The sequence below is a fragment of the Oxyura jamaicensis genome, chromosome 5, assembly GCF_011077185.1.
Source record: "Oxyura jamaicensis isolate SHBP4307 breed ruddy duck chromosome 5, BPBGC_Ojam_1.0, whole genome shotgun sequence".
Taxonomy (NCBI): domain Eukaryota; kingdom Metazoa; phylum Chordata; class Aves; order Anseriformes; family Anatidae; genus Oxyura; species Oxyura jamaicensis.
The window spans coordinates 48,334,893-48,358,378 of NC_048897.1; the positions used below are offsets into that span (position 1 = coordinate 48,334,893).

At 48.3% G+C, this 23,486-nt stretch overlaps 1 protein-coding gene across 1 annotated transcript in view; it reads right to left on the reverse strand.

The window, feature by feature from the left end:
- Positions 1–23,486, reverse strand: part of PRKCH (protein kinase C eta) — a 115,811-nt gene that overhangs the window by 77,970 nt on the left and 14,355 nt on the right. The window contains exon 2 of the mRNA XM_035328470.1: positions 10,100–10,163. Within this exon, the coding sequence (XP_035184361.1) occupies positions 10,100–10,163 (64 nt within the window). The remainder of the gene's footprint in view (positions 1–10,099; positions 10,164–23,486) is intronic.

A 23,486-nucleotide genomic window follows, 5' to 3' on the forward strand; every position in this document is an offset into this window, starting at 1 on the left:
CAGGTTTCACCAGCTCTCTACCAGCCACCAGCACCACCAAACCCATTTTCTTCTCACAAACAGACGGCCCTTTTCACGAGGTGTAAGAGCAGCAGTAACGAGGACGTGCTCTGCCTCCCCGAGGGCTCTCCCACCTCACCCTCCTCGACTAATGAAGATGCAGAGGTGGCTGAGCGGGAAGAAAGCCACTTTCTCCAGCAGCTTGTGATAGACACCTAAGTCTGCAGCTCCTTTCATCTCCTTCCCAGTGCCTCATGGAGCAGGAACATACAGGGAGGGAATTTGTTTAGGCTCAAATGGCACGAGATGAAAGCCAGACTATGGCTTGATGCTCACAACAGTGTGCTTACACCGAGTTAGAGTTCTTCCCCCGTACAGCAGCACCGTGCTTCCTTCCAGCACTCCCCTCCACACAGGCACTTCTCAGCTGGATCAGTTCCCAAACCCGGTTTAGCCGCGCACCCCACAAACAGCTGTGTTGGCACGATGCGAGGCGTGAAAACAATTTGGGAGGAAAAGAAGCCAGACTTCGTCGTGCCTTCTGTAGGATCTGTGTCACTGACATCCAGACTTCGTAAGCATCCTGACAGCACGGCCCAAAGCCTTGTGTGCTGCTGGACTCAGCCCTGCATGCCCACGCACCGGGCAGAGGGTGCCTGAACAAAACCTAAGGTGTGTGATGGTCCTGATGTACTAGAGGCCATCAGCCCTTTGGGATGTGACACTGGCGCCTCTCTGAAGGACTGGCTTTTCTCGCCTTACCCACGTTAGCAAGTGAAATACAGGACCAAAGGCAATGCAGGTAAAAACGTGAGTAGGACCAAACAGGGGCCCCCGATTCTTCACCCATCCCTGAAGTGCTCTGAGCTGTGCAGGCTGGAGGTGAGACATCTTCCTCTGCCTTTGGCTGGTCTGCAGTATGACTGCTGTCAGGGTCTGCATCACGAATATATAGGAAGGCCAGGTGTTAGGCACAAATTTCAGCATTTCCTGACGTTTGTGAGTTTGATTTTGTAACTTTGGTGATATCCCTCAAATTAAAAAGTTTGTATTTTTAAGATGATTTCAAAACAAATTAAAGCATCACTGAAAACAAGTTACAGCCACAGGAACCGTGGCAGCCTTCTCCTAGCTCACCAGCAGGGCTGAGGTCCCATGCACACAGCGCTGCCCTCCCTCCCTGGAACGAAGTGAGAAACAGAGAAAAGGTTTGTGCTCTGCTGCGCAGATCCAGCACTGGTGATGGAGGGACGTGCTGGCTCAACAAGTTTCATACCTTGATGGGAGAAAAGAGCTGAGATTCTGGAATAAAAGCTTGGTTGTGGATTCTAGCTAGAAACAGGCATTGCTGGTCACAGGTCTTCTACTGTGGCCCTTCCTTTTCCCCCCAGCTCCTCCACCACACGTCTGTCCTTATTCTCCTTCCTTCCAGGTATACTTTCCCAAAGGCAGCAGAAAGCAGATGGAGACTGCGGAGGCTCTCATCCCTCCCACCATCTCCTCTGCCAAGCTTGAGGTCACCCTGGCAGAACGACACTAGGATCTTTTCGTTCAAATCCAGCATCTCATTCTGGAAAACAACTGAATCATTTCGGCTGAAGCATTCCAGAAAACAAACTTAAAACAGCTGGCACCAAACCCCATCAGACAGCATTTCAAGCTGGGAACACTCAGGAACAGCCCAAAACAGGGGCGTATAAATTGTGAGCATTAGGATCCACCTCTGAAAGCGCGACCTGAAGACAAGCTCTGCTTACTGCAGTTCACCGAAGGCTGAAGACCCCGTTTGCTTGGCTGCCAGCAGCTCTCCCAGAAAGGTTGCTATCTCATCTTAGAAAGCAAATTAAAGGGTAGAGAAGACGCGAAAGGCAACGTTTAAATAGCAAAAAAATTGTGGGCACATTTAGGGTTGCATGTAGGTGGCAGATGTCCCCGTACTTCTTTCTACCTTGTCTGGCACTGAGCAGTTCAGCCCAGACACGTTCTTTCCCTCCCAAAGACTTTCTTAGGATTGTGGGGGAAATTCCCAAGGCTTTGCATTAACTCACGCCCGCAGAGGGCAGGAATCTGCAATGAGTAGATGATTGATGCTGTCGGTCCTCCTTGTACCAGTAGGGTCAGAGCGAACTGTGGCCATACCTTGCCCCCTGCAAGCACTAACGACAGATGAACACCTTCCAGGTAAACTCAGGTAGTTAAGCACTGTGGACCACTGGGACTTTGTTATCTCGCACATCCTCTAACGCCGACAATCCCAGTGGATCTGCTCACACGCCGAGTCCAACACTGCCCCAGGTGCCAGAGGCATCTGGGCTCCTGACGAGCTGGGCTGCCACACACAAGGAAAACCCTCGCCTGTTGTGGTACCACCCAAACGAGCAGTCTCCTCAGGCCTGGATATTAAATGGTATGCTGCCCAATTTAATAGTTGGTAGAGGCGAGGCTAAAGCAAAACAGAACCTAACAAAAACAACAACAATAGCAAGCTATGGTTTTTTTCTGCTGCAGATTTACAGGGTAATCCTATGCAAATTACCTGGGCTTTTGGTAAGCCATTCACCTATTTGATCATTCAGGTACCTCGTGAATTGTGGCCTAGGGGAAGGTGAACACAGCCTTAAGGTGTGCTGATGTCCCCACCTCCATCCTGGTGCAGGATGTGATCCAGGTGCCCATGTCAGCAGAGGATGATCACCACGCTGGGAGCAGCCAGGACAGGGCTGCTGTCGTCATCCCCGGCCGCAGGATCGGGGTCCCAACCTCCAGCAGCTTGGTGCTCTGCTCCTTCCAGCCCACGTTTGCCACTCTGCTGTGCTGCAGGACAAACACCCACTCCGGCACAGCGCTGTCCTCCAAGGCCGAGCAGATAGATGTAGCTCCTCTGGGAACCACCGTCACTTCTTCCAGGAATCACAGCAAAATAAAGCAAAATAAAATCTCTGTTCCTCATTACGGCCAGGAACACTGAAATCCCAGAGCAGATTGCAAGCTTGCATATTTATATTTAGGTTTTCAGAGCCTAGACAAAACACAGCCCACTGGAAGTGAAGTTAACCCTAATATTGCTGTTTGTTGTATTTCTACAGTGTCTGGATATCTACACAGTTGGCAGATCTTGGCGAGTCATGAATTACTACAAGAATCCCTCAGCTTTAGATTTTCTGCTCTACCTGGGAGCTCAGATCTTCCAGGAAATAAAGGTGGTCTTGTGACTGCACAAAGGACTGGGGGCTGTCCAGCTCCTGGCTCTGCATTACAGCCCCTCCATAGCATCACGCAAAGCACTTCATTTTCCAGGGCACGGATCTTCCAGCAGTCAAGAATAAGATGGTTCCGCCCCCCACATGGAAATCCTTTATCCTCATGCTTGGCCATCTTATCTCTTTTAAGGCTGGGCTGCCTCGCATCACAGCGATGCCTCCCCAAGCCACTGTAAGGCTGAACGGGGCAAACAAGGCAGGCCTAAGGAAGATGCTGTCCAGCCCCTTCTGCTCCCGGCATCTCATAGCCCAAACGATGTTTCTCAGATCACCCAAAGGCACGTCCCTGCAAAAAGGATCCAAGTCGTCCTTTGTGGTTGCTCTGACTTCAAAATTCTCTCCATGGATCTTCAGTGCTGCTGAAAATTTTTAACATCCTTGTGCTTAGTGACACCAACAGAGCCAGTCTCACTCCTGCTGGCCTGGGAGCACGGGGCGGGGGGCACAGACTGACCTCCAGGGGAGTGACAGCAGCTCAAGACTCTGAGATCAGCCTCTGGGATTGCCTCGTACTTTTTAACCTGATTGCTGCATCCCCAGCCTTGCTGGAAGGTGCTGAAGTTCACCTGCCTCTCACGCAGAGCACCTCTGGTGACACTCCCGGTCTCTGTAAGGACACAATCTTCTCAAGGGTGCACTTTGGGGGGATTTTTCCCCCGTGGGACTCAACATTGTTCTCACCTATTTCCTTCTCAAAGAATAGAGCTGACTCAACACAGGCTGCATCTGGAAATCCCTTGCCTGAAGCATGCACATTTGTGACCAGTGTAAAGCAATCAGGCATCAGGGGGAGAAAAATTACAGGAGTATAGAAAAACACGTCCCCTGCTGCTCCGTCCCACGTAAGACTTTGGGCTTGTCATTAAAGACCTCCTTGTTCTCAGACTGTGCACCTAAAACAGGAAAACATATTTTTACCCTGTTCCACGCTGATATTTCCTGCTCAGATCAGGAGGATCTCTGGGCAGCGTCCAATACATGCCTTAAAACTGCCTGGCTCGGGCTAGTCACCCAAAACAGAAGAGTTGCCCAACTGGCCAGCAGCTGAGAACAGGACATTTTTTCATTCTTGGTTCCTAGTTTCAAATAATTATTCCCCTGACTTTAAAAAACAGGCTGAAAACAGTTATTACCGCAGGTCACTGAGGACCAGTAAACATCTTTTTTTCTCTGCCTTGTGCAAGAAGCTAATAATGCGTCTGCCACAGAGCTTTGGTGGGGCTGAGAAGCCACACTGCAGCACGCAGCGCTGCCCTGTTTAGCACAAAGGCCGTACCACTAAAAAACTTCGGGGCTGCAGGTCTTCGCTGGTGCCTGTCTGAGGAAATGCTATTTCTTAAGACAAAAACCATTTCACATTAGAAAAAACAATGTGTTCTAAGAAAAACAACAGCAGAAGACAAACCCTGTGGTGCTTGAGAACAAACCATCCCAAACGTGCCACGTGACAGCTGCAAGCTGAAGAAACGTTTCCTGCTTCAGAGGCAGGTTCAGGCTTCCTTGCTGCTGCAAAGCCTACCTACATTAAATATTTAGCAAGGGGTGCTATATCTGCTCCACCACTTGGCTCTTCAATATTCTCTTTGTTCTATTTCTTGTCCAGAACTCAATTTTTTCTTAGTCTTTCCTGACGCTGAAAGAAAGAAAAAAACACCGCTACCATCACTTACCTCACAACACTGAAATTAAAACTGAACCTCAAGCCAGAATTATCACTCTGAGTGGCAATGTCAGAAAAATAAAGGCAAATTACAAGAGTTCAAAGCACTAAAATAGAAGCACTTCATTTTCTACGGGGTTTGCTTCATTCATTAATTCAGACAAATAATTACTTTGTATTACTTTCATTAGCTTTGCTCCAAATTAAAAATAGTGAATAAGCCAGAGAGGTGGCAAACCCCGGTCATGGCCATGTTGCAGGCAAAGAAACTGCCGGGGGGCTCCAGTGCGGGAAGGGAGAGAGGCTCACATCGTCCTCCAGGTGCATGCCAGGAGTCTCATGGTGCCCATCCTGACCCCACAGCGTTGTGCCATACAGGGAAAGCACAGACCTCAGTCACATGGGGCCAGAGGAGTAGAGCTGCCTCCTGACAATGCTGTCTTCATGGCAGGGTGCTTCCAGGTGCCTTCCAGGAGAGGTGAGGCTCCCGAAGAGCCTCCTGAAGAGCCGTGGTCCTCAGGGCTGCGGCAGAGCCAGACGGCCTTACTGCAGCACTGCTTGGTCCCACCCTCGGCACGCTGCTCCCCGCTCCCCTCCCCAGCTCCTCGGCTGAAAACGCTCTTCATGTTCATGGATGAGCACGTTCACAGCAAAGGCATCTCTAGCAGAAGCCACTTTATTTACTTCAAAAAGAAAAGGGGCAAGTGCTAGGGTCTCAGGCCAGTTAAGGAGCCGAGGGGCAGAGGAGAGCAGTACTTGGGCCCCCCACACACCGCCAGCGGGACCACGGTCGTGCCTCTGAGAGGTAAATCTGCTCCCGAGGTAAGGAGATTTCCATTCTCATTTTGCACTGGTCAGTTTGCACAGGAACTATCAGCCAAACGAGGTGGGTTAACATAATTGGATATGGCTTAGCGCAACAACAAATACACATAGTACAGAAAATAAAGGCGGGCAGGGGTAATTTCACTAGGCCTCCCTCGCTTCCTATCACTTCATTCCTTTCTCCTCCTGAAATCTTACCTCTACATTTAACAACTGAGACAGGTGTATTTCCCTGTCTCAGAACAGCAGGTTACCACCGATGGGCAGAAGAGCCATGTTCATGGGAGTTTCCCTTTGAGGAAGGCAAGAGGCTCCAAGGGAAATGTAATGCATCTAAAATCGGGGAGGGGGGGGGGGGGAGTTCAAGCTGCGGAAGAAGCTGCTGTCTTATTGCCATCCCTGGGACACCCGCTGGAAGAAGGTCTGAGGATGAAGCAGTAACATCAGCACTAAAAGAAAACCACTAACCCAGTGCCGGACTTTAAAATAAGTAAAGGAAGGCAAATAGCCTCACCCCTGCCTCCTCTGGGGACCCTTACCAACCAGAGCCAGGCCCAGCTGGACACGTGGAAATCCTACAAATAGGCTCCTAAACACAGCTCTGCTGCTTCTGTCCATGCCAAAACACCTCAGGAGGCAGCGACAGATGGACACGTAGGAATTTACAAAGGACTAATCTTTTACCAACTGTGTATTTTCTATACTGCGCTCATCTTCACAGCACGTGAACGTTTCTTTCAGTCACAGGAGCCCCATCCTCTTCCTCCGTTCTCACAATGGATAAAGCAGAACCACATCATATTTTTGGTCAAAAGAACTTTTCATCAAACAGAAAACAACCACTCCCAAAGCCAAAAAGCACAAGCTGCCACCACCACCGGGACTGTCTATTTTGGGTATGTTTTCTAGGACAGCGAAATAATTGAGTCTCAGGTGTACCTAACGTTTGGGAATTCCTTCTTCCTCCCTCCTCCCCTCTCTGTCTCTCTCTTTAGCTACTTTTTTGGTCTTTTGCTTTACCGGAATTACATAATGGTGGCTGAGGTTCAGTGAACTTGGCCATTTCTACACACCAACAATTAGCTCTGCAAAAAAACACCTCTCAAACAATTCACACGTTGGCCAGTCAGTGTGAAGACCGGTAACAGGCACTGATCCTCTCTCCACCTTTGCTCAGCGAGAGCTCTCTGAGGCTTTTTCCAAGTTAGATTCTCCCCACAGTTCACACTAACCCCATTACATTTTTTCCTGTCTCCACTGTTTATTGAAAGAAGCCAAAAAGAGATGCCGTGGAAGCACATGGATGGCTCAGAGTGGACCTACTGACACTGGTACATTGAAAAAAGAGGAAAAAAATAGAGTAAAACATGATATTATGAAAAATACCTCAATGGTTTTGAGAAGAAAACCCCTCGCTGACTATTGCCTCAACTTCCCAACTTGGAAGAAGTGCAGTGCAGTACCTGCTCTTAGACTTGCTCTGGACTACGTCTGTTCTTGGAAACCCTAAATATGACCATGCATGGGGCTGACAAGTCAAGAAAGGCCCCGAGAGCTGTCCTTGCTCTTTTGCTCTGTAAGTCCATACATTCCCAATTACTACAGGGGAAAAAGAAGTCAACTATTTCCAACATTGCCCGATTTCCTCTGAAAGCAGAAGCAGTACAGACATTCGAGTTCTCCATCTCTCACTTTTGAGATCCCATTAGCAAAAAGACTTAGACAATTAACAGTTTCTAATGTCTTTTCACCCCTACCGCTGTCTAAGAGCCTCCAGTCTTCCAAGAAGAGTCAACTCCTCCTTAGCACACCTTTGTACTCTCCCTGCTCTCCGGTAACAAACACCCAAATTAACTTGAAAAAACCATTTGCACATCCCCTACAGTCCCCTGCCAAAGCACAGCTGTAGGGAGTGTTCCTCAAGAGGAGAAATGGTAAATGATCTGTCTGCACTGTATGCCACAAGGATGCTTACCAGACCCCAGCATCCAAATGTAGATGGAAAAACACGTGTTCTTTGACAGATAAAGAACTGAAAGTTGAAGCAATACTTTGTGGCCAGCACAGATTTACACAGAAAGTGAGTTTTGATGGAAAACTGAACTCTGCTCTTCCCTGCCCTGCTGCGATACCCTGCCAAGGGGCTGTTCTTCCCTCCGCTCTTATTCCCTAATCCTTTGAAAGCAAGAGGAGCAGAGTGCATCGCTGCTGTAGTGAGAAGCCATTGGCTTTTACTATATACCAAATGATGCTATTTGACTTCTTGCATCAATCATAGCCTAAGAACATCAGGACACCCTACAAATCAATGACACGCTGGTCACCAGCAGCCTTTGCTCTCGCCAGCAGCACCGTTACTTGCTGTAATGCTGTGCTGGGAGATGGGATGACAAAAAGCCCATTCCCCACCAGCTCAGACCCAGGCCAACACCCCTGCTACTCACCTGGCCTGCTGCCTTGAGCTGTGGCTGCACAAAGCATCACCACTCCTCCCTAACCAACAGCCCCTCTCCCCCACACATGTTCCATGTTTCCCCCAGTGCATCACATCTTGAAGAACAGCTCTCCACTTAGATGCATCTAAGGCAATATATTAGCCTAGAGGTTCCTTCTGCTAAGCCACCAAAACAAGCCAAGGAAAGGTCCTTGCAGCACCTCTGGGCACTATTCTCTCCTTTCTCTAGCTCTGGTTACTAAACAGGAGATAACAGCATTAACTAAAGCTCCTTCAGCTACTGAGATGCCGTTCAAAAAGCTGCTGACCCTCCTTCTTGCACTTGGTCATTTATGGACATGCAATACAGAAGCTAAAAAGCAGTTGTCTACCTGTGTTGCCCCAGGAACAGTCAGAGGCACAAAGCCACCTGATATTTACTTTGAAAAGTTCAGCACAGTGGTATGATACTCCCTGTCTTCTCCATCACTCCCAGACCGTAAGTTGCCTTGGGAGTCAGAGCCAGGCTTGCTGCTCTCTTCCTAACACACCTCCTACAAGCAGGATTATGCCCTGCCCGTGGTCCCTAGGGGTACGAGCAGCCCCAGGCTGTGTGCAGATACCTGCAAAACCCTGCTGCTTCCACGCCACCCAACTGGGAACGCTGCTGCAGAGCACGCCATCTCTCTGCAAACCCTTGCCTGGCCCTCAGGTACAGCTCAGAGGGTTACACGTTGGGCTCAAATGCTTTAAAAGGCCGCAGCTACCCTGTGGTGTGCATCACCCAAAGGAAGCTGAGCTGTCAGCTCCCGCAATGCAGCAGCTCCCTACCTACCACAGCAGGCGGCAGAACCAGCAGAGACACAGCTCTCCAGAAGGGTCAGAGCAAATCACGAGATTATTTTTAACCCTGCATTTGAAAAACAAAAGGCAGGGGTTTTGGCACACTTTGTCCTGGGCTCCTAGCGCGATGCGTGAGCTACGTGAGCCAGCAGCTGAACAGAGCCGCCTGCAGCCCCTGCAGCAACCACTGCAGCCCGAGCCCTCCTCGCCTCCAGGACAGAGCAGCAGCAGGGTGCGCTCACCGTGCCACAGCCCTGGTGCTCCCTCTGTGCCAAGCAATGTGTTCCCGTGTAGAATGAGAGAAAGCGTTAGAAATCCAGCACTCCGAGACCGAAGGTAAAGGGTAGTGGAGCAGGTCTTGCCTTGATTCTTGGCTTCTCTACAGAAAACATCCCCCAAAGTTCAAGGCTGCAGCTACAAGTAACAACCGTAAAGGTCTGAGGAAAATAAGCTGGTTTTGGTTTTTTTTTTTGAGTCCTGTTCCAGATTTCCTGGGTTCCTCCAGCACAGCTCACCGCCACACTTACACCAGAGTTCACTTCTATCTCAACAAACAGCAGGGAAATTAAAACCATCACACTATAAAAGATGGTTATGGAAAGAAGTATCTGCCCAGATACTTTTTTCAGGGCAGCTTTTGCACTAAAATTTTTTCCGAGTTTCCTGTGCAAAGTGAACTCTGGGAACAGAAATGCATGTGAAGTAGATGGGAATCATTACAGAATAAAAGCCATCCAGATGTCTGAAACATGTTCTACATGCTCCTGAGTCTTGCCCTTCAAGAGGCACCCAGGTGAAAAGTACAAGTGACAAAAACAATCTGTTTGAAGGACAACTTCGGATAAATAAACCAGGCTGAGCATGAATCAACTCCCTGGGCCCAAGATCAGAGCAACAACAGACCAGATGGTCACCAGCACGCGAGGTTAGCAGCAGCCCTTTCAAAACTGCCAGCTGCTTGAGAAGCTTTTGGTGTGCAACCTGCATGGGCTAAGCTATTCACTTACACCCTGCTTGGTGACTGATGGCAACAGCAGTGAGCTCTTAACCGAAACAAGCCAAAAAAAAGGCCCTTACCTTCCGTGAAGCTGCCAGTAAGGGTTATGACGACAAACACTTTACCTTCCGGCTCCAAATCCACCTGAAAAAGTAAAGGCAACGTTAGGACATTGTTCTGAAAGATCCTACCAACATATGGTAACACACAAAGCTATATGTACTCTCATGCACACCCTTAGTTTTAATAGAAATTAAGCACCCATGCTTCAAATTGATTCCTCCTTTTTCTTAGAAGTACTGAACAAATCCCTTATTTTTTAAAGGAGCCTTGAGTGTTGAACAGCCTCTTCCATTCAACACTCTTCTTCTCGCTAGAAGAAGCAATGATGAAAATAAAATAAATTTTAAAAGAAGAAATGGTTAAGAGTGTTCCAGTTTGTCAGATAAACAAAGCAGGAATAACACTAAACACACAGAACGGTCTCAAAAGATTCACTTCTACCTGTTTGGTGCATTATATGCTTAGTTCTTCCTTATTATCTTATCCCACTGAAATTGTTTCACTCTCAAAATACCACCTGTGCCGAGGTAAACTCTAGTTTCTGATATAAATCACCTTTTGACCTTAAACCACAGAAAACAGGAAACGGTCAGTGCTGTTCCCTAAAGACCTGTTGTCATTTAATCTAAACGAGGTAGAGATACAGACTAGCATTTTAGCGATTAGAGACTCAATCCCAGTGTCAGTCAAGCCATCCTTGAAAGGAGGGGGGTTGTTGTTGTTTGCTAATTTTGAGGGGGGTTAGCAGCTTTTTAGCTTTCAGTTACAATTTTAATTAAGATCTTGTTTCTCTTTTATGTTCACCAACTAATTTTTAGCAAAGTCACAGCTGAGAAGCCCTGAAGTTTGAGTCAACTGTCACAGAAACCTCACTTAAAGGGGGAAGAAAAGAAAGCACCCCCTCCGTACACCCCCAAATTGCAAGGATAAAATTAGCGAAGAGGAGCTTCACACCTCGTGAGTATTGATAAGCCGTGCGGAACAGGAATTCTGAAAATAGAGCTCTCTGGAGGGATGACTAAATAGCAGCGTTTCAAACCATTTTTACTGTTGTGCAGTCACCTTTTCCTGGCCTGACAAAAAGAAAAGCAAGCCTTCCCCATCGACTTCCCTCACAGAGGTGCATTTAACGCACCTCTGTGGGCAACCTGATCTAGTGGGTGGCATCCCTGCCCACGGCAGGAGGGTTGGAACTGGGTGACCTTTAAGGTCCCTTCCAACCCGAGCCGTTTTATTCTATGGTTTGTGCACACTGTGGAGCAGAAAAGTACATCCTTGCCCTGCAAGAAAGGACGGGCTCCCTTTTTTTATCTTAGGAACCACGCATACCCTTCCAACACTTCGTGGCAAAGTGTATGGGCTAATCCAGGGATCTGCACTAACTTTCTAAGGGACGGACATTAAAACACAGGTAAAAAGAGAAAGTTGAGCTCTGTATATCTAATGGGGGAGCCACACAGCAGTGCTGCCTGCTGGGGCCACCAGCCCCAGCACACCGCTCCTAGGGATGCTCCCTGCAGCTTCTGTGCCGAGAGGCAAGAGGAGATGGTCTTCATGGGATGCAAATCGTGCAAACTAGAACTGCTTGGGAAAATCTTATCATAATGCCGATTTTATGGATACCACGTTTTCCACCCTCCAAATATATTTATATATATAAATATATATCCACACACCTCAGCAAAAATTTGAATTAAATATTTAGCTTTGGTTCATGATTAATATGGGGTTTGCAGGGGCTGCCTATTGCACTGGCTCACAGCAGCTGTGTTTGACCAGCCCTCTGTCTCCATTAATATGGAAAGCATTCCCCCCCAAAACTTCAACTGTAGTGATACCATTTTTGTCTGAATTTCAGTTCAATGGGGAAATATACAACTTTGAAAAGAAATTATTCTCTCAAAACATACAGTGTTTATAGCATATACATACAGTCCCCCAAAGTGATTTATGGGTTATCAAGATTTCAGGACTTAGGGCAAAATCTTTGTTCACATAGGTTTTCAAGTCATCCTTCAGTGCATACCATTTTTCCACCAACCTCCATGGACAGTGATATATTTGACTCCTGCTTTCACATTCACAAAAAGAATCTTTTCTCACTTCTTCTGAAATACATGGTCTCCAGTGCAATTAGGAGCCCTCTGTTTTGTCCTGAAAACAAGGTTTGTCAAGGTACAAGCAGCCAGCCTGAGACCAGGAGATGCAACAGAAGCCTCATCCACAGACAAAAGCTGGTCCCAGCTCCCTGACACACCTTGTTCTCCCTCCCTGCAAATGAGATCCCTCTGCCCAGGGCAGCACAGTCTCACAAAACAGAAAGAAAAACCCCAAACATTGTGCAAGAAGTAGCAGCAGGTTTATAAAGCAATCTCCCTCCCCTCCAGACTTTGAGATTAAAGACCACTCAAATCCCCTATACCAACTCAGCAGCCATGCTCACGTTGTACAACAATTCAAGAGCACTCAATTAAGAGGACGTAGCTACACTCAAGACCTCCTCATGGCACACAGCAGCAGAGTCTAGTGAAACATTACAGCTGAAAGGCTCCAAGATGAGGACTGAAGCTCCAACATATCAGGTGTTGCAGAAGCAGAACGTGTTTTGGCACACCAGCACCCTGCTGGATACAGGACTGACTGAACTGTTTAACATATTCATCTGTTCTGACGTCTTCTGACATCTTTGTTGGTGACATGGACAGTGGGATCAAGTGTACTCTTAGCACACCTGCTGGTGACACCAAGCTGTGGGAAGGGCTGCCATCCAGAGGGGCCTGGGCAGGCCTGAGAGCTGGGCCTGTGCGAACCTCGTGAGGTTCAACAAGGCCAAGTGCAAGGTCCTGCACCTGTCCCGGGGCAATCCCAAACCAAACACAGGCTGGGCAGAGAATGGACTGAGAGCAGCCCTGAGGAGAATGGCCTGGGGGTGGTGGTGGCTGAGAAGCTCAACACAAGCTGGCAATGTGTGCCTGCAGCCCAGAAAGCCACCCGTGTCCTGGGCTGCACCAGCAGCAGTGTGGGCAGCAGGGCGAGGGAGGGGATTGTCCCCCTCTGCTCTGCTCTCGTGAGACCCCACCTAACGTGCTGCATTCTGGTCAGGGGCCCCCAGCACAAGGACATGGAAGTATTAGAATGAGTCCAGAGAAAGCCACGAGGCTGCTCAGAGGCTGGAGCCCCTCTGATGTGGGGACAGGCTGAGGGAGCTGGGGGTGTTCAGCCTGGAGAAGGGAAGGCTCCGAGGAGACCTCACAGCGGCCAGACAGGGCCTGAAGGGGCTGCAGGACAGCTGGGGAGGGGCTCTGTCAGGAGGTGCAGTGACAGAGCAAAGGATAATGGTTTTAAACTAAAAAAGGATAGAATTAGATTAGAAATTAGGAAGAAATTCTTCCCTCAGAGGGCGGTGAGGCCCTGGCGCAGGCTGCCCTGAGGAGCTGTGGCTGCCCCATCCCTGGCAGTGCCCAAGGCCAGGCTGGATGGGGCTGGGGGCAGCCTGGGCTGGGGGCAGGGGGCCCTGCCCATGGCAGGGGCTGGGATTAGATGGGCTGTGAGGTCCCTGACAACCCAAACCACGCTGTGATTCTCTGAAACCTACCGCCTGTGTTATGCAAAAGGTTAAACCAGACTGTCTTAACAGCCTCTCTGGTCTGACACTGATAGCAGCAACAAGGTAAGATACAATGGAATAAAATCATTGAATTTAACACTCTCCTGATAGAAGTGTGGCTTTTGGACCCGCCCTGATTTCCTTTACAGATGAAATGTGACCAGCTAAGCAGCAGCCAACGGGGTAACTGAGATCAACTTGCAGCTACGTGGAAAGTGCCTGAAACAGAAAATAATCTCTGACCTAGAAAACCGAAAGCAAACTGGTGCCTTAATGCCTGACCGCAGATGAGCCTGCCCGAGACCAGACGATGGAGCAGCTCCCGACAGCAGCCCCACCTGACGGGACGTGCTTCCTCCCGATGTCCCACGGCCATGCATCGCAGAGAGGCCTCATGCTGGCTCCTGGTGCTCAGGGCACTGGAAGCTGCAATGCTGCTGAGAGCAGACGATGTTCAAGCACCACGGTGATACGTCGCTGAGCTGCTCGCTAAACTGAGGCCCCGCAGCCAACCTCTGCGATCCCCGCGGCACGGCTCCCAGTGCTCCTGCCTCTGCTTTACACCTTTATTAGTGCCTTCGTGCTTAGCGCTGCAGCTACAGAAACAGCCCACGCTTCAGGACAGCCCTACCGACCCAGCAAGCGAAAGCAGAGACGTTTGGGCACAATGAAATGTGCCCGCACCAACCTGAAGCCGGCCACCCACGAACAAGAAGTATGGTACCCCACTTCTTCCCCCAAAGGAGGAACTCCTAACACAAGCCCTCATTCAATCTCTTCAGTCAGTGAAGATCATCTATCACTAGTACGTCCTTCCCTAGAGTGAGCAGATTTTTCACTATGCTCTGCATTTAATGACATGTGAGCACTTCAGAAGGAAGCAGCTGGCAAGAGCCTGGCCGTGCAGCTGCGGAAGGGACAACCCTACTCAGCAGAGCTGCACCCACGGGATCCAGCAACTCACATACCACGCACCCACCAAGCTTTGCTTCTTGTCTCTTTCCTTTCTTTTTTTTTTTTTTTTTCCTCCAGCATCAACCATGGCTGCTTAAAGACAAAAACCGTGAGAAGCAGGAGCCACAGTGTTATTCTTGGCAGAATTATTAAAGCCAAAACCAGGCCGTGCAGTCAGTTTGGGTCAGTTGAAGCCAGTGCTGGGGAGGCTCAGAGAAAAAAAATCACCAGTGTGAAAATATGACACAAAGGAGGAGCTGTGTATGAAATGTGAGATAAGCGATAAGGGAATGCGATCATCTGCATGTACTTGACAGTGATATTCAGAGAGCACTACGTGGTATTAAAAGAGAGGGTGCTTGTACAGAGAAAAGTTTCCTAACACCAAGATCTGTTTGGTACAGCATGGTTCCCTTAGGAAACAGAAGGTCTAGTATCAGAGCAGCACATGCACCACAGTGGAACAAGTCCTGCTACGCTGGGAGAAGCATGAATTTTTTGGCAACTGGAAGTAAAACGTGGACTTTTTGGCTCTTTCAGGGGTAAATTGGCAAAGTTTTAGCTAACTGGGAGAGGAGTACGTGCTTATCAGTCGTGAAACCTTTAATTGCCACTCTCTTCTAGTTCAAGGAACTGGAAGATGGCACATTTCGCTGTAACTCAAACCATGGGTAAGACTGTTCAAGCTTACTAACCCCCCTTTGTACCTGTAAGAACACAGGATTTTGGCCAAGAGCTAAGCCTATACTTTAACTTCTGTTGAACTTTACAGACATACCTAAGAGAAAACAAGCACTGGAGGATTTTGGCAAGTGAGCTGGAAACGAGCAGGTATGGAGCCATGAGTTCAGCTACGGTTTCATTAAGCTCTCGTTGTGAAATGCAGCACTTTGGCAGCACAGCTCAGCACAGGACCGCGGAGGACTTTTCTCAGTAATTCAAACCACTTACACCGTGGCCCATGCCTGAACTTGCTCAGATCGCTCAGCTCCGTGCGACTTCAAAGGGAGCTGCGAGGGATCTGTTTCCCACAGGAGGGGCCCCAGTCAATCATCTTATACACACCTTCTCCCAAAAAGAACTGCATTAACGTCACTCCAGACAACCAGGCAGGTGTTATTAACTCCCCTTCTCCCCTACCTGTGTTAAAAAAAAAAAAAAAATAGTTCAGTAGCAAACGAGGGAACAGATGCAGAGAGACCAAAACAGGACTCGTTAATCATATGCCTTCACACACATCATAAAAACTGGTCGTGCGTGATTCATCAATGGAAGAGGTTTGGAAAACAATTTCAGAAGGAGGGTAATCTCTCAGGCAACGTATCAACACCCAACTGAAGCATCCGCTGAACTCGAAGAGCAGGTATAGTCAGTCAGCCTCGCAAAGAGCCTGGCATGCCTCTCCGAAAACCTCCCCGCGGATGGGAAGAGGCAAGCGCCAAGGGTGGCTGGCTGCCTGCAAGCCTCTCCGAAATGGGGAGCTGCGTAAATGTAAGTCAGATGGACCCCCGGGATAAAAAGATATCTTCAACACTGCATCTGGCACGAACGGTAATTCCTGTAAACTTAAATTTTTTGTCCCCTCCCCACAACAGATAATCCAGGCTGGGAAGCCTGATCTCAAGTACGCTGAAATCGATGGAGCTCTTTTTATTGTCTTTGGATCAGACACAAAAGACAAGCCGTTTACCCTGGAGCCCAGAACATCCTTTCTCCCATTGCTGCCCCGTCCTTTCCTCCCCGCAGGCACAATTAGTCAGCATCCTAGAAGTACAACCTTTTTTCTGAGCCATGTCAATGCTGACGTGGCTTCAAAAACAGAACAAGCCAGACACTTGCAGTGAATAAAGCAAATATAAAAGCTACCTGGGGACTTAATTAGCTTAATTAAACAAGTAGCTGTATCTTCTGACTTCCTACACAATTTTTACATTTAATTAACAGAACTGCATATATAATCAGTCATTTGTGGAGGCAATTCCCAAGGCTCTGTTCATTCGTGAAGCTGAAAGTCTGGAAGAGTCTGGGTTAGTCCAAAGCTGTTTTTTTCACATGCCTCTAGTTACTTCTTTTCTTTTTTCTTGTTTAAGCTCCTTCCAAGTCATGCTTATGGAATGTCAGCTCTTTCTGCATTTTAATAACATAGCACCTCCACCTGAGCATGCTTCGGTTGGATGGGTCAAGTAGCAACTTTCTCAGCCAAATACACATCGGGATTAATCAGGCCCTCTTGGATGTTTTGAGCCTGACAGACACCTGCCTATCAAGTGAAACGCCTTAGAAAAATCCCTAGAGCTCTCTAAGAGAAAGAGGATTTCACATTTCCAGACCAACTAATAATCCGACCGATTAAGGTATGTTTCCTAAAGAAGCACGGCATGCATTAGGATTGAAAGCAGCATGCCTAAAAAGCCTGGGGTGCCAAATGTCTTCTCACTGCCGCCAAGTGCTTAGGGCACTCGTTTCCACCCAGGTGCCAAGGGCACCCACGGAGAGTTTCTGTGTGCTCTGGGGACCTTAAGTGACACCACTTGGTGCAAAGCAGTGTCCCCAGCTCCCATCCTACCCAAGCTGCGAATCTGGAGCTGTCTGACAGCAGCATCTCCCTGCTCCTACCAAGATTCACTTTTGACACCAGGTCTCTGGGGGCTGCCCGCTGCCCCTGGCAGGCAGAAACCCGGGCTTCCACATCCCTGCTGTGACAGCAACTGTCCAAGTTTCAGTGGGAAAAAGAAACTCTCCCAGTGACTGCAACTGCCGTGTGTTGGACGCTCTGGAGGTAAACCCACAACTGGGTGGAAAGTTTGTCTCGCTCCGAACTCCTACAACCAGTTATTCCAGCTATTACTGTAATATTGTCATTCTAATTTTTTGTTCCAGGACACCTGTTTAAAATACTACTTTTGTTTTCAGTCAGGCTGCATAATTATAAGCTGAGTCCCAGCCATGAACAATCATGGATAACTAACCACTCTTAGCTAATCCCGGACTCTTTAATCAATTTTAGCCTGGTTTCACTCGAGATTCCCCATCTTAACAGGCGATCTGCTCAGAAGAGGAAGGGCTGCAAGGCGACTTACTCTTTCCCATGAAGACTTCTGCCAAGAAAACCTGCTTGGTGGGCTACAAATAAAATATAGACAAAACAGGAGGCTTCAAACCTTAAGAAAAAAAAAAAAAAAAGATTTTCAGAGGCATGAGCCAAAGCCTGCTCCTACTGGAGGTACACCATCTTATGTTGCTTTTGAGATGCCCTACCTCTAAAATAAAACAATTAAGGATTTCTTGTTAATTATAGTAGTTATGATCATTAATGAATGATCTATTAATTGTTGCAGGAGGGTGCTTTTTTACAATATTTGGGGAAAAAAGCATTTGTATAAAATTAAAAGTGAGAGACAGACAATTGCTTGAAGAACTGTATTATATTTTTGTTCTCCCTACACCCTTACAGAAGACAATAGCTACACTCCAGAGGGATTTCAGGTCTTCCTGAGTTATATGGTGGGGAAAAGGAGGACTGGGGACGGTTAAACAGTACTGAAGCTTGTCCAGGACAAAGTATTATTCCCAACAACACCCTCTCTGAACAAAAATCCGTTCCTTCAGAAAGGAAAGTCAAACTCAAAGCAACTTGGGGAAAATAATCTGGCAAAGTCATATATACCTGACTGAATTCTGCTACAGAGGAGGTCTCTCAACCCCAGTCCCCAAATAAGCGCAGGGATAGAAATCCCGAGGCTGGCAGGAGGGCTGAGGAGGCGGCGCAGATGACCAGTCCCTAACACGAGGGCCCCGGTTGTGAGGGCCAGCGCAGACCAAGCGTGGGACAGCTCTGCACAGCTCTGCACACCTACCCGCAACCAGCAGCGCAGGTGCCGAAGCTCCCACCTCGAGGCCTTTGTTCTCAAGTCAGCGGGTGCCTTGTCAACCCTGCCGAAGCGGGCCTGTGGGAGGAAGGTGGTCTGCTTGCTGCTGCCAGCTCGCTCTCGGCTGCCTCGGAAGCGGGGCGCGCAGCCCAAGCACACCACAGACGATTGCTGGGGTGCAGCCAGGCGAAGGCAAGCGGCTTCCTGCCCCCCGGCACATAGCTGTGAGGGGGGCGAGCCCGAGAGCAGCACCGCTTCCACACAGAGACAGCCGGCAAGCACCACAAGGCCAAGGCTTCCCCTTTCTGGAGAAGCTGTGGGGAGCAGAGAGGAGCGAGGAGGCCCAAAGCCTGCTTGGAGCCAGGGGCGCAGCGGGCAGGGTCATGGGCCGTTCTGCTCCGCTTCCACACCTGGCAGGCCAGCGGCAGCTCGATGGCCCTAGGGACCGTCAGCTGAGCATGAGGAAGGCCTGGGAAGTGAGCAGAGGTGGGCACGGGTTGCTCTGTGCCAGCCCCGATCATCCTCATGAGCCAGCTGATCTTAGAGAAGGGTGGCAGGAAGGCAGCACCCCAGGCGGGCCCACAAGACACCCCGGGGCCTCTTTCCCCCGCAGGTTACACGGCTGTAGCCCACATGAAACAAAAATCACACAGGCAGGACAGATTTTGCCTTTCCCTATCACACATGCATACAAGCAGAGGCTTAGCTCTTCTGCACGAAGTAATAAACATGGATGTTGCTTGGTAATAGCAAACCAAATACCACCACATCCATCCATCACTGGATCCTCCTCCCAGCTATTATTGCCCTCTTCCTAAAGCTATTATTGTTTTTGTTTTTTTTAAAAAAAAAAAAAAGGTTTGGGGAAAACACAGATTACTTTCATTTCCTAAAAGGAAGATGCTGGTAACAATGCAGGACCACTAACTTAAAGGGTGGCAATACAGGGCTTTATTTCAGCTGTTTGAAAACTCGCTTACAGTAAGTATGCCCATACACACACCTGGTAACTGCTGGCTATCGGCTTTACACATGCAATGTACGGAAATCTGCCTACAAACACCTATATATGCAACTGCAGGTAAAATAGGCTCAAAGTAGGACAAGATCTATGTTTGTGGTAGGACTTAGGACCTTCGACCAAAAAAAAACCAAACAACAAAACACAAAACCAAACAGAACTTCTCCAATTTCCATTGAATGAACAGTAACAACAAACCAAAAACCTCAACAATCCGTTGCTTAGCAAAGGAATCAAAATTATTACCAATGAAATAAAAATCCTTCAATAACCGCAGAGCCACTGAGGCACCATTTTAGCTGTTGTGCTCTGACACATTACTTGCAAAGGGACGATGATGACAACTCAACGTTTAGGTCTCAGAGTACCCAATGCACAAAGTACTGTTTCTATCTCCGAGTTCTGGAGAAGATCAAACATATTTTCCATCATCTTTATTAACTCAGTATAATTTGGCAGAAAACCCAGGAAGCTGTGCCAGTTTTGCTGCCCACGGTAATAGAGAAATAAATCAGTGACGGGTGCCAAGCAGGCATGTTGGTGGCACTTCCCGTTTGGAAACTGTCCAAAGCACTGCAGCAACGAGTCGGTGAGTGGAGTTTCCTCAAAATACAAACATCACTGACACAGCTTCTCACTGACAGAGAGTCCCTTGACAAGGAGATGGCAGCTGAACGCAAGGGTGTGAGCCCAGCGAGCCCAGGAACCAGCCAGCCCACAGCAAAGACTTGGGTTTTGCCTGGAGAGAACCAGAACAGGCACCAGAAGGAAAAAGTGGGCAACAGACAAGAAGACTGGGCCCTCGGTCTCAAGGAGAAGACTTCCAAGGCACTGCATTCACCTACAGTTTTAATTAATCTTATTAACAAATCTAAGCTGGCCTATGAATGATTCATTATTTTAAGTGAAGCAGCAAAGTCTGCATCATGGTCTGAGGTTCTCTGTTCAAGGCATAGTTGCTGGTCACCTCGGGACTGCCATGGCTGCATGGCAGCACATGGCTGCAGCAGGACAGTGCTGAGTAACTTGAGGGAAATCCATGGATTGTACAACAGAGAACAGAGCCCTCAATATCCTGTTAATTAATCTAACCCAAGGCATGATGGACACCTAAGAACAACTGCAAAACTCTGCAAAGAATCCATTTGCAGTTGTCTTCCCAGGGACTTACTCATTTACATACTTATTCTCCAGTACTTAATGCTGGAAAATATTTTCTTGTTCTTCACAGGTTTTATTGCATTATCTTGAACTTTTGTGAAATTCTTCTCATTCAAGTCTCCATTAGGTGTGTGTCACCATTTCTAGAGCGTCTTCTTATTAAACACAATTCACTTTGGTGCACTGCTGCTTCCCCATTTTTGCCCAGTAGCAGCAGCTTCAAAGGATCCTCGAGTGCAATTAGATAATTATCTCACTGCCTAAAGCCTGAATGCAGGAAGCTGGGGTTCCACAGTGCAGGGATTCAAACACCAACCAAAAAACTCTGCAAAGGGCTTGATTTGCAGGTACCTGCCCCCTCCATCCCTCAGACAGCAAGCACTTTGGAGATCTGTATTAGTGGAAGGCCTTGCAATACCCCGCTGTCAGGTTGGCAAATGTGTTTGCTGAAAGCAGAGCCAACAGTTATCTGTTCCGATCATCACTTACCTCGGCTCAACTCCCAGAGCTGCTGTGAGACCACACAGGCAACAGCTAAAACCCCAAGGGTGGATAGTGGGGAACCTCTGCACCAGAGAGGTTCTTGCCTGCTTGCTTTCACTCAGGGAAGCTTCCTACTTGGGCTGCTGTTACCCTGCTGCAGGCAGAGTTGGATAAGAAAGGAGTTGCACACGAGAAATAACTCTCCTGCTTTTCACCCAAAGACCTCAAAGCCCCTTGAGGTGCTGGGGGAAACCTTACACTGTTACAGACAAGGAAAGCCATGTCTGAGGACTGCAGGAGCAGAGCTAGGAACTTTTCGTGGGTTTCCAAAGCCTGATCTCGCACACTGCACAGCAGGCTCGCGGGCCTGCAAAATTGCAAGGCTCTACAGTACCCATGCAAGCAATGCGTGTCTGGACTTCAGAGGTCCAGATGTCAAGAAGAGCCAACTGCTCATTTCATGAACGAGCAGCTGCCTTTCCCCACGGCACTAGAAGCCATCACTCTTTTCTGTGACTACAGAGCCTTGCATTACTGGGGAAAAAAAACAAGGACAACAGCACAAATAAAAAACCATCCTGTCAGTATTGCAATGAATTAGCTTACGTGCAGAATCAAGTTATCAGTAATACTTCTGACAAAATGCATGGCTTCCAATGACAGGTCTCAGCGGCATGTCAGTCTTTAGAACAGATCCCGGGATGGATATCCCCATGCAGAGCCCTAACTGCATTACAGATCTTTAGTGAGGGTATGAATATGAGAGATTCGTTTTCAGCAGCTTTTGAAACCTGGGTCCTGGTATGGGCTGCAACACCAAGGAAAAGCCCAGCCACCTATGCTCTGACCATTCTTTCCCAATTTTGAATTAATCTCAGTGACTTCTTCCCTCCTCATCTGGCAGTTCCTTCGCCCTGAAACAATTCTGAACTACCTTTTACATCTAGCCAATATTAATCTACCACACCTCCTTTCACGTTCCATGTTGCAAGTTGATTAATAAAATGATTGGAGAGAAAAGAAATTAAACAAGCTAACGAATATGGGTGGTGTCTTACTGGAGAGAATCTACTCAGGGCACAGGGAAAGCTGGAGGAGAAGGTTAAAAGCTGTTAGACTGCACGCTAACTCCTCTCCCATTCCTTACCACAGCTCATGGGATCGTTTAACATCACTTGGTACAACACATCCCAGAACATCATGTAAAAGCAGTAGCAATTTTTGGCCACATAACCAATTAGATATTTCTGAAGGTACAAAAAAGGAGTGCCAAGGCATGCACTCCCCCGGCATTCCTGAAGGTATGATGCTCACTCCTGGTGTCCAGATGTTACCGCTCGTGCCTGCGCTCTAATCCCACGACATCCAGTGCTGGGAGTCATCGGCAAGTCCTCATGGAGCACGAAGAATGCAGGCTGGGATCCAGAACGCAGCTGGCAACACCCAGAAAGGACAAGCCATTGCCAACATTTGCTTTGTCAAGTTAGCTCGTGCCCTATTTGTATCATGGTTTTTCTTTGTGTGTTTGTTTTTCTGCTTGTTTAGTGGTTTGGGGTTTTTCTGGGGGGGGGTGAGGGGGGTACAATAAAATATTTCTGTACAAGAGTGGCTAAAAGAAGGGTGCATAGGTTCTTCATAGTGAAGGACCGGCTCGTATATTTGTACAGAACTGATTAGGAAAACAAAGCTATTTAAATCCTGGAGCCAAGCGCTGCAGTAAGAGACAGACTGTTCAGGACCAGGCAATTTTTAGTCCCATCAAGTCTGTGATTACAGTTTTCCTCATCTACCTCATGAGGGAGATGATCTCAGCACGCACTTGTGACCGTACAGTCATAGCTGTGACTCCGGCAACCGGGTTGAGACAGGAAGGAGCTGAGAAGCACCAGCCCCCAGCCTTCTGCAGGCCGCTGGGTGGGTGACGAGGTGCAGCATCACTGTGGGAAACGCTGTTCAGCTGACCCAGCCATCTGCCTTCATCTGAAGGAGGATGCACTTTTGGGTTTCGCGTGCAACTGCGAGCTGACAGGCAGCATGTCAGCATCTAACAGCAGCGTGTTGTCACGTATTTCCCCTTGTTAATATTGCTTTTTCCCTTTCTACAGCACGGTTTCGAGATGAGAATGCATTTCACAATGTGCCTGGGATTAAAGGAGATTACAGAGGGAGTGGGGAAGGGAAACCTAGAAAGGGTCTGTAGAGGAAAGAGGTCAGAACGTGGTTTGTAGTGGTTTTGTTCAGGAGTCCATCAAAAACACAACTCGGTGCTGACCACGCTCCCATCTGAAGCTCAACATCACCGAGATGTA